General features: G+C 35.2%; 1 protein-coding gene across 2 annotated transcripts in view; it reads right to left on the minus strand.

Moving 5' to 3' along the window:
* Cped1 (cadherin like and PC-esterase domain containing 1) overlaps nucleotides 1-16,287 on the minus strand; it is a 266,447-nt gene that overhangs the window by 200,394 nt on the left and 49,766 nt on the right. For both annotated transcript variants that reach the window (XM_063241609.1, XM_063241610.1), the window contains exons 4-5: nucleotides 11,247-11,353; nucleotides 657-729 (exon numbers count right to left, since the gene is read on the minus strand). In XM_063241609.1, coding sequence (XP_063097679.1) covers nucleotides 657-729; nucleotides 11,247-11,353 — 180 coding nt within the window. The remainder of the gene's footprint in view (nucleotides 1-656; nucleotides 730-11,246; nucleotides 11,354-16,287) is intronic.

Consider the following 16,287-nt stretch of genomic DNA (forward strand, 5'->3'; position numbering starts at 1 on the left):
TACTTTCTAAGGGCATAAAGTATTAAACAACAAATGAGTTTTAAACACAAAATTTGAGAACTCTTCCACCAGTGTGTTTCAAAGCAAGCTGTGATTTTATTAGTAAGGGCTTGTTTCACCCATAAATGCTCGTGTCCCTCCACTGTTTTTTTTTTCCACTAAATGAACTTATTTGGAAATTGGAGGTGGTAATTTTGTTTAAAAGTTCCAATTCAGTCCAGACAGAAGTTACTTCGTAACCTGTTTTAAACACATGGACAAGTGAGATGATTTTAGAAAGGAAAAGAATATATTTTATGATCACAATGATTGAATCATGAAGAAACCTTTATTTTTCAAAACATCAAGTTTTATACAACCAAGAGTTACTACAATATTTTTTCTAAGTAGTGCAAAAGTTATTTTAAGTACACACAGAATAGATAAAAAGTAATATACACCTAGCAAATCAAAAGAGAGAATGAAACAGTGTTATGCTTATATTACTTATTATCAAAGTCTTCCCCTTGGTAAAATCTGTGGACTATAGAAGGCATGTGATAGTGGAATTGATAGACAAAGCAATAAAACTGCCAGTCTGAGTGCTCATTAGTTGATGTCTGCCAAGGATACATTATGTCATGAACATATTCATAATTAACTAAACTAAAGATTACCTGGAAATCTTCTAATTATTTGACATAATCCTTCCTTTCTGCAAAGATGATACAGCTCTGGTAGTACATTTATCTGAAAGGAATAAAAAAGATTCTAATGAGTTAGACAATTGTAAATGGTGAAGAAAAGAAAATACAGAAACACGAAGTTTAAATGTGGAGCTCTCTGTGTATGGTCCACACCCAATATTTAAATCACTGGAGGACTGCATTCCAGTCCAGAATATGAAAGTGGCTTATTTGATAATGTGAGAAAAAGCCCTTGGAAATCTTCAAAATATTTGAATATACTCTTGAAAACCCTTTTTGTGTTTCATATTTGTTAGATATAAAAAGTACTTATGGCAAGCATTTTAACACAAGTAACTTCACAGTTGCTAATTTTGCATTGCCAAAAAGCAGCGCCAGACACCTCAAAGTCAACTAAATTCCACAGTTCCAAAGGCCCTCAGTGATTTTCATCACAGTTATTCAGTGTTAAATGTGTTTCAAAATTTCATACATAGTCTTCATCCTGAAGGCCATAAAGACTATGCTTTCATACAAAAAAGCAAGTCATCACAAAACTCTGTTTTAAATATTTAATAAATGTTTTCACATATATAATAGATATTTTTAGCTTATGAAGAAAAATAAAACAATTTTATTCTCATTACAAATGGACTAACTATCATAAACTAAATTCCAAAACAAATAGCAAATACGGAAAAGTATTATTAAAGCCAATGAAAAGAAATCTATGTAAATTATCTTGAAAATCAAATTATTTTTGAGATATTGTTTTCAAATTAATTCATTCTAACCTAATAAAGAGGATACTTTCTCGACGGTGTTCTACTAACATCACTAGATAAAAAGGACTCAGTTGTGTTGGAGAAAAAGAAATGGATTATGGTCCCTTTCCTACACTTGATAGAATTGTTATCTTGAACACATTCTGTTTCTTTGTTTTTCTTTCTTTTTTTCTTCAATTTCTTTACTTAAAAAAAAGCATTTAGAGCCTTTGATCTCTAAATTCCACTGCTGCTGTAGAATTTTGATCAAGTCTATAATGAGTTGTAGTTTTAAGAAATGACCCATTTAAAGTGCTTTGAAACAGTATATTGATTAAATCTCTTCCACACTCTGTGATCTTGTTTACCCTCATCATTTATTCAGCAAACTTTCTGCTCCCCAACAATAACTACAGAAGGAACAAATTCAGCCCAGGTCCTATATGATCGAGGCCCAAGTTTCAGCAGAATTCACACTTGTGATTCTGCACTGGCAGAATGCATAAACACTTTAATCTGCCAAGAGTCAACAAGAACACCAAAGTATAGACATTTACCTTCTGAACTGAAGAAAAATATCAGCATAGTATACTTTCAGTTTTAGGTTGTTTACATTTCTCAAATTAAAAAAGAAGAGAGAGAGAGAGAGTTCAGCAACTAAATGTGGAAAATAAGAACATTTTAAAAGCCCTGAATTCTTCAATTCAAAATTCTTAAGAAGGACTAGAGGGACAGAAAAAGCAGTGTGAAAGTTTTTAATTTTTTTAACAACACACAAAGTAAAAATTTAGATTGTGAAAAGCCTCAACATTCAATAACATTGAACAATTTTACCTATACGAGGCAAAACCACTCAGTTGCTAGCAACTTAATAGAATCTCTGACAACGAAAGCATTCAGATACAGAACCAGTGCTAGGTAAGCAGCATTAAAGGCTCCAGAGAGGCTCAGGTCCACTTCTGACCTCCTAAAGCATTCAGAGCCAGTGTGCTGCCATGTGTATGCTAAGAGCACCTGCAGTTATGCAGTCCCATCTCATACCCATGGAAGGGAATAGAAGAGGCCTGGTAAGATGGATAATAGTAACTGGACGAATGGGCCAAAGCTATGCATGTGTGTACTGCAATGACGGCATAGTTAACAGAAATTTCAAACAGAAGCCTAGATTGCTGTGTAATATATATCTTCGTTGAAGACACTGGACCAAAAAGACTAATTGACTCACAAGCAACAAAAAATATGCTTCAAAAAGTCAGAGCTAACCCAAGGGAAGCTACCATTCTACTCTCCTATATTTTTCCTGTTCCCCACCCAATGACTTTGCATGCTGTTTCCTCTGAGGCACATACTTAGAATTCACAGAGTTGCAGATGACATAACGGATGACATATGACACTAGAAATATCACCTCTACTTAGAGCTGAAAATGAACATCAGACTAAGCAGTTAAATTGAGTAACACAGCATAAGAGGTGAAAATATTCCAAGTGAATAGGTCGTACTGCTGCTATAGACTGACTACATTATGTATTTGATTGTTGAACCAAATAATACTCTCTTATATCCCAGTTCTTTTTGCTTTTACATGTATCATAAAATAGAAAATGTTTACACCATTATCAAGTGGAATATCATCAAAGTAGTTTTAATCTGGATTAGCTGATTTTCATATGATGAGCTTCCAGTTTAACATTACAATTATTTTTAATAGCCATATTTAGAGAAATGTTAGGATAATAGCAAAATTGAGGCAAAAAACAGAGATTTCATATATATATATATATATATATATATATACTGACCCTACACATATACAACTCCTCCAATATAAGCATTCCTTAGCAAAAGAGAATATTTGTACACTTTAAATCTACATTAGTATTTAATTAACAGCCAAATAATCATTTCTTTCATTTATTTTTCAAGACAAGGTCTTACTATAATAGCTGGTCTCAAATTCAATATGTAGCTCAGGATGGTCTTGAACTCACGTTCTTTCTGACTCAACCTCCCAAGTGCAGAGGTTACAGCTATATATCACTATGCCCAGTCCAAAAGTTATTTTAAATAAATGCCAATGTTTTATTTGGATTCCTCAAACACCAATACATACATGTGTTTATAGAAAGATTGTTGCTTTTCTTTGCTTGGCGTGAAACCTGTTTTTGCACTGGAAATGGAACCTAGGACCTTTTCACTAAGCTACATCCTTCACCTTTTATTTATTTTGAGGCACAGCTTTGCCAAGTCACTAAATTGCACAAGTGGAACTCAAAATTTCCCATCCTCTGCCTCTACCTCCCAAAGTACTCTGATTAGAGCCATGCCCACAACCTTTGAAAGAATTAAATTACATATATAGAATGATAATGGCACTCACACCCTGGTGTATTTCTTACAGATCAAACTGGGAGAAAGAAAATGTCCATTTAAATACATTTCAATTTCAACATAGTTCCAAAATTCAATCTGTAAACCAGGCATGGTGGCACATACTTGTAATCCCAGCACTGCAAGTTTGAGGCCAGCTTCAGCTACATAGTGAGTTCAAGGACAGCCAGAACTACAAAGTGGGCCCTATTTCAAAAATTAAAAAAAAAAATTCTAAAAACCCTCAGTCTGTAATAATCTACACTTAAATTATCTTTGCTACATATTATCAAAATCAAAAGTAAAAATCATTCTTTTGAGGCAGAGTTCATTAATTAAAGCAAAACATGATATTAATTATAAGCATTTGAAAAGTGTTTGTAAATCAAAAAATATGAAACCATAGTAATATCATTAACTTCTTAAGGAGAGTAGACAATTGAATTTGAAATCCTTATAAAGAATAAAAAAGTACTCAAAGGAAAATTTTTCCTGATTGTACAACATTGAGACTGATACACACACCACACTATATCCCAGGAGTCTGTTCTTTTTTTCTCACTGTACCTGTCCATGCCTTTTTTCTTGTCAAAAACCAGACCTCCTAAAGCTGTTCAGTATCATCAACAAGAAAAAAAATTAATGACAAGAAATTAGGAGAATCAGCTAGTCAAAGAAAGAAAAGTCTTTCCTCCCTCCATCCTTCATACACAAGTTCTGTTTCATCAAATTCACACAAACCTGGAAATGCCCTATGGTGAGAGCCATTTCAGTAGTTCTCAGCTCTCCAAGTACTAAAAACAGCATCCTGGTTTTAGGGACTGCTAATCCTACAAATATTTAAAGCTAGAAATGAATCCCTCTGAGTTTGAAACGCCAGCACCCATCTGTTTGAGATGAGATAGAGCCTAAGTTACTAAACTTAGTGTTCCTCAAATAGTGGCCCCTACTGCACTTCCAGCATGTAAGAACTAATCCACTTAAAATTCTTAGTAGTATCCTCCTGATTAGAGAGACTCTTGACCATCCATTTCCAGTTACAGATTTTATGACCATTTTCATTAAGTGCTAAAATTGCAAAGCTCTAGGGAGATTAGTAATTCTAATTTGAGCAGGTGCCTTTCCTTTGTTCATACTAAAGGCTCAAAAATTCTGAGACATCCCCAAGAAATTTGAAGGAAATTGTCTTTTGGATGTTTACATTATTTACATAAATAAATCATGGTTCATAAAATTTCAAATTATTCACTCTCCAAAGAGAAATCCATCTAGATTTATTACTGAGGATTTATGCATTTTTAAAGAATACTCATCCGATGAGGCTTAAATGCAATACCTAAATACTGATTTTTGAAAGGTTCTATTGAACCTGAATGAAAAGCAGAAATTTGAAATCCATTTCCTGAGTGTCAGCCTTCTCTGATTTAGTTATTAGCTATGAAATATTAGACAAGATACTTAACCCCTCTGCTTTTCATTCCTCTCATTTGTAAAGAAAACACACAAATAAATTTAAAAGTACTTAGAATAGCACTTAGCACTTATCAAGATTATATAAGTATCAACTACCATCATCATTTCTGTGTTCAACATATATTCACCCCAATATGGCTGGCTCCAGCTCACCAGCACTGTTGTCACTGTACTGGTCCAAGTCACCCTTTTTCCTGGCCCACATCATTCTAGTATCTGCTCTCCTTGATTTGTTCCTTGTTTACTGGGTACTTGTATCAACAGAACTGGAGCAATCCTGTAAGAACTCAGAGGAATTCATGTCACCTCCTTTTCAAAAAACCTTCCTATCATCTTCCACCTCACTAAGAATAAAAGCCACAGTCCTTACAAGGATACCCATGGCTCCCAACACCAAGCCATCATTCCAGGTCCATCTGTGTCTTCACCTCCCAGCCAACTCACTTTGCTCCTGTCAACTAGGACTTCTGCATTTCTCAAATAAGCACGGCATCCTTCCTCATGTTTGCCTGTTGTTCCTCTAATCTATATCTGTGACTTTAGCTAAGCTAGAAGCATGGAGAGCTCTGCATGTTCCAAGCCATACTTGAATGTGATTTGCTTAGTGGAATCTTCCCCACTCGTCTCATCGAAAACTCACCGCTACCCTGAGTATTTAAGCTCTTGACTTTACTTTTCTCCTTAGTTCTTTTTTCCGCCTAACATCTATTTTTACTCAGTGATCTCTTCTTTTCCTAACTTGCTACATGTGTCTAAGCTCCCAAACACAGGGAATTTAGCTGTATTGTTAACTCTATATTCACACTATCTAAAGCAGAGCTTAATGTAAATCATTCAGTTATAGAAAGAACAAAGGAACAGGTCAATAAATAAACATATGGTTAAACAAATGGATGAATGACCTGAGAAAGCCAAGAATAAAATTATTGAGGCATTCTGCAAGCAAATCTTCTCACGTTTTAGAGCCTCCATCTTGATTAATGGTGTTAGCCTAAATTTAGGATAAAAGTAATACTCAAGGCAAGAAATTTATCACAAAGGATTTTTTCTATTTAAAAAAAAATAAACTCAGACATGTCTCATTGATAGACACATCTCTTTCTTAAAAAATAATTCCCGAGACTGGAGTTGTAACTCAGTGGTAGAGTGCTTACCTGGCATGCATGAGGCTTTGGGCTCAATCTCTAGTACCACAGCAACAAACAACAACAAAAAAATAATTTTAATAAATAATTGTAGAAAGAATGGGAAATAAAAATCACCACTAAAAAAACCAGAATAATCATTGTGGGCATGATCCATTCCTAGAAATTAAAATTCATCTCTGAAAGACTGAGGAGAATTAGGACATTTGCTAAGTCTTGAGGTATCATTTCTCAAGGTGTTTATTAATTACAAGAGGAAAAAACAGTAATTTCACAGTAGAAATTCACAGCAGCTACCACCATCAAGTGGTGATCAAGGTCAACATTGTCATCAGTAATAAGTGGACATCACGTGCTTCTTGTACTTTAAGATTAAGAAAGGCACATCATTTCTGTGGCACTCTTTCCAAAAACCAATAATTTTATGAGACAATATTAGATCACACTCTACAAAACACTTAGCCATTATTCTTCACAAATTTCAGTGTCATGAGAAAAAGAAAGGATTTGAGAAACTGTCAAAGACTGGAAGAGACAACAGAGAAGCCAAACTGCATGTAACAAGACATGTTAGACTGAATCCTAGAACAGAAGAGCAGCATTAGTTTTATAATTTAGTTAATAGTGCAGATCAGTGTCTTACTCTGAATAAATGTACCATGATTATGGAAAACTTTAAAGTAAACTCAAGGTATATGGGAAAATTTTGTACTATTTTTGCAATTTTTTCTGCAAGTCCAAAACTATTTTAAAATTTTAGAAAGAGATCTCAGTATCACTGCCACTGTACTTGTGTTGCTCTTTCTGTTTATTTGACAAACAAGACTCACCTTGTCTGTTGTCACTAGCCGTTTTGCTCTCTTTCTCCTCATCACAGATTCCACCGGCATCCTATGATTCCCATGCAAATTTAAGCTAGCAAATATCTTGGAGACTGTCCAGGCCTTTTTATTTGGTGAGAGATGTTACTGGCTATAGAATGTAAATAATGTTACCAAAATCATTGAGGTAATGACTTATGTTGCAAGTGTTTACTTTAAAAAGCCTAGGAAGAAAAGGCACAGAAAGCATATTTGCACGTGACTTTATATCTTACAAGTTGTAAATCACTTGTTTTGGAGCCCCGAAAAGAAAGTGAAGAACCAAATTGGGTAGGGGCACATTCTCTTTGTTCTGCATCTACATCCAGTTTACACAGAACTGATGTGCTGCAAGGACTTTGAGCACCTGGAGAATTTTGTAGCTGTGGCTGGCACTCAGGTCAGGGAGCATATCTTTCACAGGAATATGAAGGTAGCTACCACAGTATAGATGTTCCTCAGGTAACTTTGGTGTAGCGCGTTACAAAAGGATGCTACAGCAAGACCATGAAAATACTACTTCCAAGAATATGTGAGACATCTTGTAGGCTGATGGAAATAGAGAGGGAAGCTTTTGAGGGAGATCAGCATTGCCCAACAAATGTCAGTACTAGCACCAGTATGACAGTATTTATTCTCATTAGCTGGGTGAACCTGGCTTATTTTTGCAGATGATAAGAAAAAGAATAAACAATAGGTGCATAAAAATTATGAATCTGCATGAGGAATTACAAGAATACCCAGGAGGAGAAAACCAAGGAAGCACTGCATGCAGTAAGTGATAGCAACAAAGAGTCCAGCAGATCCAAAGGGCTAATGTTAGGCCAACTGACTACAATAGGGTTTCTCAGCCTTTGCGCTATTCACTTATTGGGCTTCATAATTCTTTGTTGATGACATTATGCAATATTGAGCTGCATCTTTGGCTTTGACCCATAGATGCTAGTAACATATCTTTCTCCATAGTTGCGACAAAACCAAAAATATTTGCATATTGTCAAGTACTATATGGACAGAGAGAATTTCTTCTAGTTGGAAATCACTGAGGTAGAAAAAAGGATATTTTATGTAGAAAAAAATAATTAGAATAAATGTATATAACACAAAACAACATAGGTATTTAGAAAACAATAATCACAGTAGCATCACTTATGGCATTACACTCAAAAGAGGTAATGGAAGAGAATTGTTAGGCAGGAGTGATTTACAAAAAACTTCAGTAGCTTTCTGTGCTAAATAGTTACCAATCTTTCCCAGGAAAGTCCAGATGACTTTTGTAGGCAGAAAGAGATAATCTTGTCCCTTGACTGACAGTGATTTTGAACCAATGGGAGGCACAGGCAAGGGCCTGATGGGGGAGAACTCTGGGTTCTTATCTCCAGATTCCTTCACAATAGGCCTGAGATTTGGCAAAGGCTGTACGCCCCTAAGTCTATAGCTACCTTTTAGTGACACCTTTTTTTGTTTGTAGCTCTTGTTAGGTTCAGAATACACCATTTCTTTTACAGACCTCTCTTACAACCAAAGATGGTGAGAATTTTAGGAGCTACTTTCCCACTTGCTGCCTTAATGAGTTCTTATTGTAGCTTTGCTTTTATTTTTAGCGTATGTGTACATGTTTACTCTAAAAAACTGTTTTGTATAGTTCCTTTATTAGTTTCTCTTCAGTTTTTCCCTCTTCAAAATGCCTTTGGAGTATAGAATTTGTTTCTTATTGGAACACATATACAAAACACAGAAGGTATTTAATACTGTAAATAATAAGGTCAGTTCACCATTTTATATTTTTCTTCAAATAACTGTAGACAGGTAGGTTTCAGGGGCGAAAATCTGATTCAGAAAAACTAGTGAGGAGAATTTAGTGATAATAATGGTAAAGTGCTGATGACCTGACGAGAATAAGTGAGCATGTATCTGAAGAATATTAAGGGGTTAAATGTCTTAGTACTGGCTGTTGATAGGCTGTTGATGTCAAGGAGAAGAAAAGCTGAAGGGTGAAGGCCAGACCTTGATCTTAGATGACAGAGTAGCTGATCGTGTTCCTGACCAACAGAACAGAAACTCTGTGCAATTTCTAATGCAAGAGCAGAATTAAATTTACAAGGGAGAAATAATGAGCCACTAAGAAGTAGGATGAGTTTGAGAACATCCAACTAGAGGTGCTCAGGTATATCCAGCCCAGAAGCCTAAGAAAGTGCTCTGAACTTTAGCTGTAGATTTGGAATCATCAAATGCAGATGATAATTAAAATTTAAGGAATGGTGTAAAGGAACATGGATATTTAAAGAATGAGCACACAGTGGCATAAGCACCTTCCTGGCAAGCAGGAGATTATGAGTTTGAACCCCAGTACCCCCCCCAAAATGAGCAGAAAAATGGCTATGAAGAAAATAAAACAGTGCACTGTAGTTCAGTGGTATAGAAATTTCCTAGTATGTATGAAGTCCTGAGTTTGAGCCCCAGCATAACAAAAAAAGACAAATTCATAAAAACAAGGAAAGTGTTATGGTTTGTGTCTAGATCCCCCCGCCCCCAAAACCTCATTCAGTCATGGGGAGTGGGCTTTTTTGGAGATAACTGAATATATATATATATATATATATATATATATATATATATTGTGATTCATTCATATTGCAATGCTGGGGTTAAGGTTGGGTGACTGCTAGATCACTCCCCTAATTGGATTGTCACCACCCTCATCCAAGCAGTCTGGTTAAGATTAAAGGGTCAGAAAGAGGCTTGTTTCTCCTTTTTGCTCTGGCTGATTTTGCTGTTGTCTGCCCCCAAGAACTGTGCCCCTTTGCCATGTACCACTCTTCCTTGGAGCCAACTGCATATAGACTGAAACCTCCACAAACTGTGAGCTAAATAAATCCTGCTTTCTTTAACTCTGGATGTCAGGCATTTTATCTCAGCAGTAAGAGAAAAGTAAATAAGACAGAAAGGATGGTTGAAGATGCGTAAAGACACCCAAATGACTATGCTCAACTAAATGGCCAAGAAGTATCTAGACTATTCTTGAAAATATATCAAGTAATTGCAGCAGGCTATCATAACTCCATTTAGATACTTAAAATAACTTGGTTGCCACCTTCTTCACAGACTTGTTATAAGCATCATCTATCTGTTGCATAGTTCTTAGTTAACTATTCTGAAAGCATTGACAAAAGCTCCTACAAACTAGACCATAATTACTGAGTGTCAATTTTTAAAATTTAATAAGTTGTATGCCTTTTATTATCATTTAAGATAAATTTGAAAAGGTCAGAGCAATGAGAATCAAGTAATACTTTGAGTAAGTAAGTAGCCAACATAGCCACTACTTCATAGGCTACAGAATTCTATTTACAGTTTGAGCATTACTGAGTAAAAAACTGTTTGACAGCCCCAAGAACTGAGGGAGATTTTGTCACACAAAAACTTGACTCTTTTATGGTAAAGTATGTAAGGCTGGTGTTATGATTTGCATTATGCTTCCTAAAAGCTAACAAGGCAAAGGCTTGCTTTTGGCACTATTGGGAAGTGACAGATCCTTAGGAGGTAGGGCCAATCTGAAAGAAATTAGGTCACTGGAAGTATGCCCTTGCAGGTGACATTAAGACTTTGGTTCTTCCTGTCCTGCTTCCTGGCCATCATGAGATAAGCAATTTCCTCTGCCACATGATCCTGGTCATAATGTACTACCTCTCCATACTCAAAGACAGAAAGGTCAAGCAACCATAGACCTAAACCCATGAGACTCTGAGCCAAAATAAATCTTTCCTCTTTCTCAGCCAATTTTTCTTGAGTCGGTTGTCATAGCAGTAGCAAACTGATTAGCACACATGGCCAATTGCAACTCTTACTGAAGATATAATTAATGGCTGTAATTTTTCAAGACTTTTAAAAAAAACATTATGGGCCATAAAATTGCACTGTTAATATCTATAGGCCTGATAAAATTGTGCATATTTTTAGACTAGTTACCTTTTGATGTAAACCTAACTGGCACATATCTTCCTTGGATACACAGGGTTTTCCATCAGTTTTCCTTGAAGGCAGGCAAATGAGTAAATCCCAAGCATCCAAATTATCTAAGAGCAAAAGAATATCAAAAAACAAATTATTTTATTGGATATTTTAAATTACTGTTTAGTCCCTCAGATCAAAAACTATAATTATCCTAGAACAAACATAATAATTATTCTGAATATATTTAAACAAAAAAACCTAATTTTCAAAATAACTAACATGCAACTTTTTTAATATAAGAAGCTAACACTTTTATACTTAGCATTGTACTCTAGGAAAAGTTGGATTTTCTGAAAAGTTATTTTAAAAGATCCTTTAAAAGATTGCAATTAGAGTGCGTTAAGTCACCATTTTATTATAAACTTTCCTCTGGAGAGTGGAAGGAAAGATTATGTTGTCTCCTCCTTTAAAGAGGAGAAGGTTGTAACATCAAATAATGATAAGTGAAATAAATTTTTTTTCTGAGCACGGATATTACAACTATTTTTAGAGATCTCAAATCAAGTATACTTTATAAAATTCCTTTCTTACTCCAAAAAAGTTACACTAGACAAAAAATAAAATTAAATTAAATGAATTAAGAGACAAGTTTTGTATGAAAGGGATCTCATTATAGACAGCAGAAGCAAGTTAAAATTAGAATGCAGTGTGAATTGAAGCAATTGTTATTTCACCTATTTTATCAGAAGAAAGGCTCTTTATCAATAAACTATAATAATCTCAGAAAGTAATCTCAGGTTAGTGAATTCTTGCATAATACTTGAGTATTTTAAAATTAATATTTATGAGTTAATGGATTTATTTTCTTATATTCATGTATAAAGCTTGCATATAATTGGGACTTTAAAATACTTTTTGAATGAATAAATAAAAGTCCCTAATAGAGTAGTAAACACATTACCTCAGGGGGTGAAAGAAAAATATGCAGAAGAAATGTCCTTCAATTTTTAATATTATAGATGATTTAAAAATAAGTAACTCCAACATAACCAAGGGTGCCGTGTGAAAAAGTCAATAGGCAATGTATGAAAGAATACATTGGCTTGCTTGGGAAATTTTCCCTATTTTGAGATTCAATTTATTAAAAAATTTCTGTACACACTGCCTCTTTCTGATCAATCTTGAGATAAATGTTCTTCAAGTAACTATTTGAGGCAAGGTCTTGCCATTTAGACACTTTTTCAGCAAACATAAGGATCCGGAAATTTGAAGCCAAGCTCTTGCTCTAGAACTTCTCTGTTTGCTTGAGTTATCCCAAGAATACAACAAATAGTTCAAAAGGGCAAAGAGAAAAGGAGCAGGAGGATGTGGGGATGAACAAAATCTCACTAAGGTGATAGTAGTCAGGCCTTAAGATGAGAGACAAACCCTGCTCCAAACACCCTCACTTTGAGAAACAACTTCAGGTCAGTTCCCAGAGCTAAAACCAAATAAGTACAATACAATGACTCTGATGCTTTACTTTAAATATGAAGCTTGTTTTTCAACTATTTAAAAAATTTATTCAAAGGGAAACACAAAGACTGCCTTTATTCTATATCATTTCTAGCTCAGGGAATACTAAAACCCTAGAAGAAACCTCCTGTCATAAAATTCCCAAGTAAATATTTTGAGAAGATAAGGACATCCACACAGAGAATTTCAGAGTAAGGATTGCATTTTACGGGTCTTTAATAGGTATGTTCTATATTCCTCTAGGTCTCAAGGTCACCTCCCCTTACATAATCTAGAATTGACAGAAAGAAAAATATATATTTAATGTATAAATGTTTAAAACCAGAAGACATGTTTAAATAATTCAAAGAATTCAATTTATTAGGCACCTCCAATGAAAAACTTGTTTTTTTTTAGAAATATGAAAAACTGCAAAAGAAGCGCAGACAATGACCGCCTGCAGCAATCTTTATGAGAAGCCTAAAACATTAAAAAGAATTTAAGATAACTTATAAAGCATCATAGAGTTTTGTGACATTCATGAGTGTGACCTCTCATCCCTCAAAAAATTTGATTAATATTTAAAATTAAAAAATAATAATTCACAATTACTCTAAGTATAATGCTTCTGCTTCCTTTTAAAATGAAGTAAAAAAACAGTAAAAATTTCAGTATATGTCTTCTTAAACTTCTTCCCTAATTCTTGCTACTATGTCCTGAAAAACACTGGTTGTTTCCACGCAGAGTTCCTACTACACTTCCTGAATTCTAGCTCAAGTTCTCAAAGCTCTACTTACTAGTCAAACACTTAGTAGATCTCTTCGCTTTCTCTACATTTCTGTCTTTAGCATTAAAAGTCAGGTCCCTCCCCCAACTTCTGAAGCCTTTTTTTTCCTTAAGAAAAAGATTTCTTTGTTTTATGAGAGGTACTAAATACTCAGATTTGGTTGAAGAAACCCAAAATCTGTGTTGAAATATGCCACTTGGAGCTGCATTCCACTAGCTGAAGGCCTGGACCTCTAGCAGCCAGTGCCGGGGACCTGCAGCAGAAATTCTGAGGTGGATAGTGTTAGTTTTGTTTTTGTATTTTAAGTATTTGCCAAAATGCAAATGTCAGTACAATTCACATAAAAGTCCAGATTTCAGCCTTCATTTCAAAACTTTGGAAGCTCTCCTAACAATGGGCCCGTGCAGGCTGCAAAGGTGAAAGTCAGCCTTGCAAGGTTCTCCTTCTGGTCCTCATGCGGCCTCCACTCTGCATCTAGTAGCAGCACACTGTTTTTTATCTGGTGAAAAATACTCCAGTATCAATTTTCCATGAATTGATTATTTGGCAAACTGACACTCCACGTTTTAGCTTTTAATGAGCTAGATCCTTTCATTAGCTAAATTTGCTTCATTGACATAAATTCTGGAAAACTGATATTTGATCACTTGGTGGGAGAAAGCTGAACATATCCTTTCATTCTCTAGATTTGGCTTTTTCTCAAGATTAAAGAAGGTTACTTCAACTCCAAATTCATTTCATTACCTGTGTTAAAGTTAGCAAGAACGAAGAGCATGGCCTCTTACAGTCTTTGCTTCTCTCTCATAGAACATGGAAAAATCCAGGGTGGTCTGTGGCTATATTCTTTGCTTTGTCTCTTTCATCTGAGTGGAACACTACAGTGGCCTACAAGCCACTCCTGTGGGTGGATCTCCTGTCTCCTTCACGATCTCACTCTGAACTCTACCCACATGAGCTTAACTCAGGGCTGCTGCCACAGTAGTAAATGGCTTACGACAGATTCCATCTAGAATTTAAGAAACATTCTGTTCTAGTGTATCTCTTTGTGTCTTCATCTACAACTGACATTGGAGTGAAAAGGCAATGAGAGGTCAAGTTTGGGTTTGGGAAGAAAAACAGTGAGTGTTAGGAAGAGAATTTGAATACTGGAAGTCTAGGTTTCATGGTCTTATTCTTGGCACTAGTATTATTTCAAAACATAGAAAGGCAAGAGAAACATAGCTGCTGGAGCCTCACTTGTATTCAATTATGCAACACTTCAACAGCCCTGTGGTGTACAAACAGCAGTAACACATACTTCACAAGGAAGAGAAACGAGACAGACACAAGGAAAGAATGATCTAGTTTTGTATTTTTCAGTTATTGTCTGCTTTACCTATTTTCTTTGAGCCCTCAGAGGAAAGAAGGATTTGAAGAGGTATCACTCAGGTATTTATAGACCTTCACAGTCCAGTGCAGCACTATATTTTTAGCAGTTTTGCTGGTAAATGAAGTTAAATCTTCATATGCCAAAGGAACTAGTACTCAATTGCAGTGTACTCAGACATTATATCTGTTAACTTGGCTTCCATCTACTTTGAAAACAAATCCCTAAAATTTAATTAGCATGTTGCCCTGATGGTTAATATTATTCCTTTTCCTGTCACAAAGAAATAAGCTCCCTGTTAGACTAGCCAAGGTCTTAAATAGAGGGGTCAGAGGGCATAGTGTTAAGGAAAACAGGATGTAGATGTTCCATTCTCCATCTCAAAATTACAAAAACATGAACACTCTACAGGCATCTCCCCAAAAACTATGAAAAAAAAAAAAGCTACTGATAACATCAGTCAGCAGGCCTCATAGTGTCTGCCCTGGAAATGATGAAGACTGCAGACCATTTCAGAACACAGGACAAGGTCCAGATTCATTAATTCAGATATAAAATGGCACTGAATGTAGTTGAGATTCTTTTCCCAAAGTGTTCTCACAAACCACCTAAAAGCTCGGGATTAAAAGTAAAGGCCATTTTAACAATATTTTTGCTTTTTTAAATATCACATATCAGCTCTCGGGAGCCATTCTTCTCTTAAAATATTTCCAGTCTCCCACAGGCAGGCTGCCATGAAAAGCAAGCAGTCATTTCCTGACTCACAGATGATCTCCTCATTGATAAGGTCCACAGGATCAGTAATTTAATCCAGAGAACTCTGAGATAGCAGAATTCATATCAACACCATTCCTATAAACGCTGTATTCTCAAGGAATAAAAACCTTGGCACACTTTACAAAAATCTCAAAATATTAAGTCTTTTCTTGTTCATTTTTCTCCAAAGCATTTACCACCACCTGACATCACGTATTTCTTATTCATTTATTATCTGTCTCCCCCCCAAGAGGTCAGAGATTGTCTGTTTTATTCACTGTTAGAGTCTCAGAATCAACAACAGTGCTGGAATATAGGAAATATTTGCTACATATTTGTATGCATAAATGAGCAAATAACTTTATGTAAGCAGGAGTTCAATAATTAGAATTAAATCAAAAGCCAGTCTATTAAAATGCTATCATCAAAAAAGAACAGTGAGAAAATCATGACTTTTTTTAAAAAGGATATTAATATGCATGTTGGTTCTTAGCTAGTAAAGATAAAAGAGAAATAGTAAATAAAGGAACAAAGAATTTAAATATTCAATGTGCGTAAAGAAGTAACAAAGCTACATACCAACTTTGCTTAGTGTTTTACACATAAACTCTTCTACGGACCCTGAACTTTTGATTGAGGCAAAACAGATACAT

Source organism: Cavia porcellus, unplaced genomic scaffold, assembly GCF_034190915.1.
Source record: "Cavia porcellus strain 051 isolate PalLab524CR breed Dunkin Hartley unplaced genomic scaffold, mCavPor4.1 scaffold_2, whole genome shotgun sequence".
NCBI classification, from domain to species: Eukaryota; Metazoa; Chordata; class Mammalia; order Rodentia; family Caviidae; genus Cavia; species Cavia porcellus.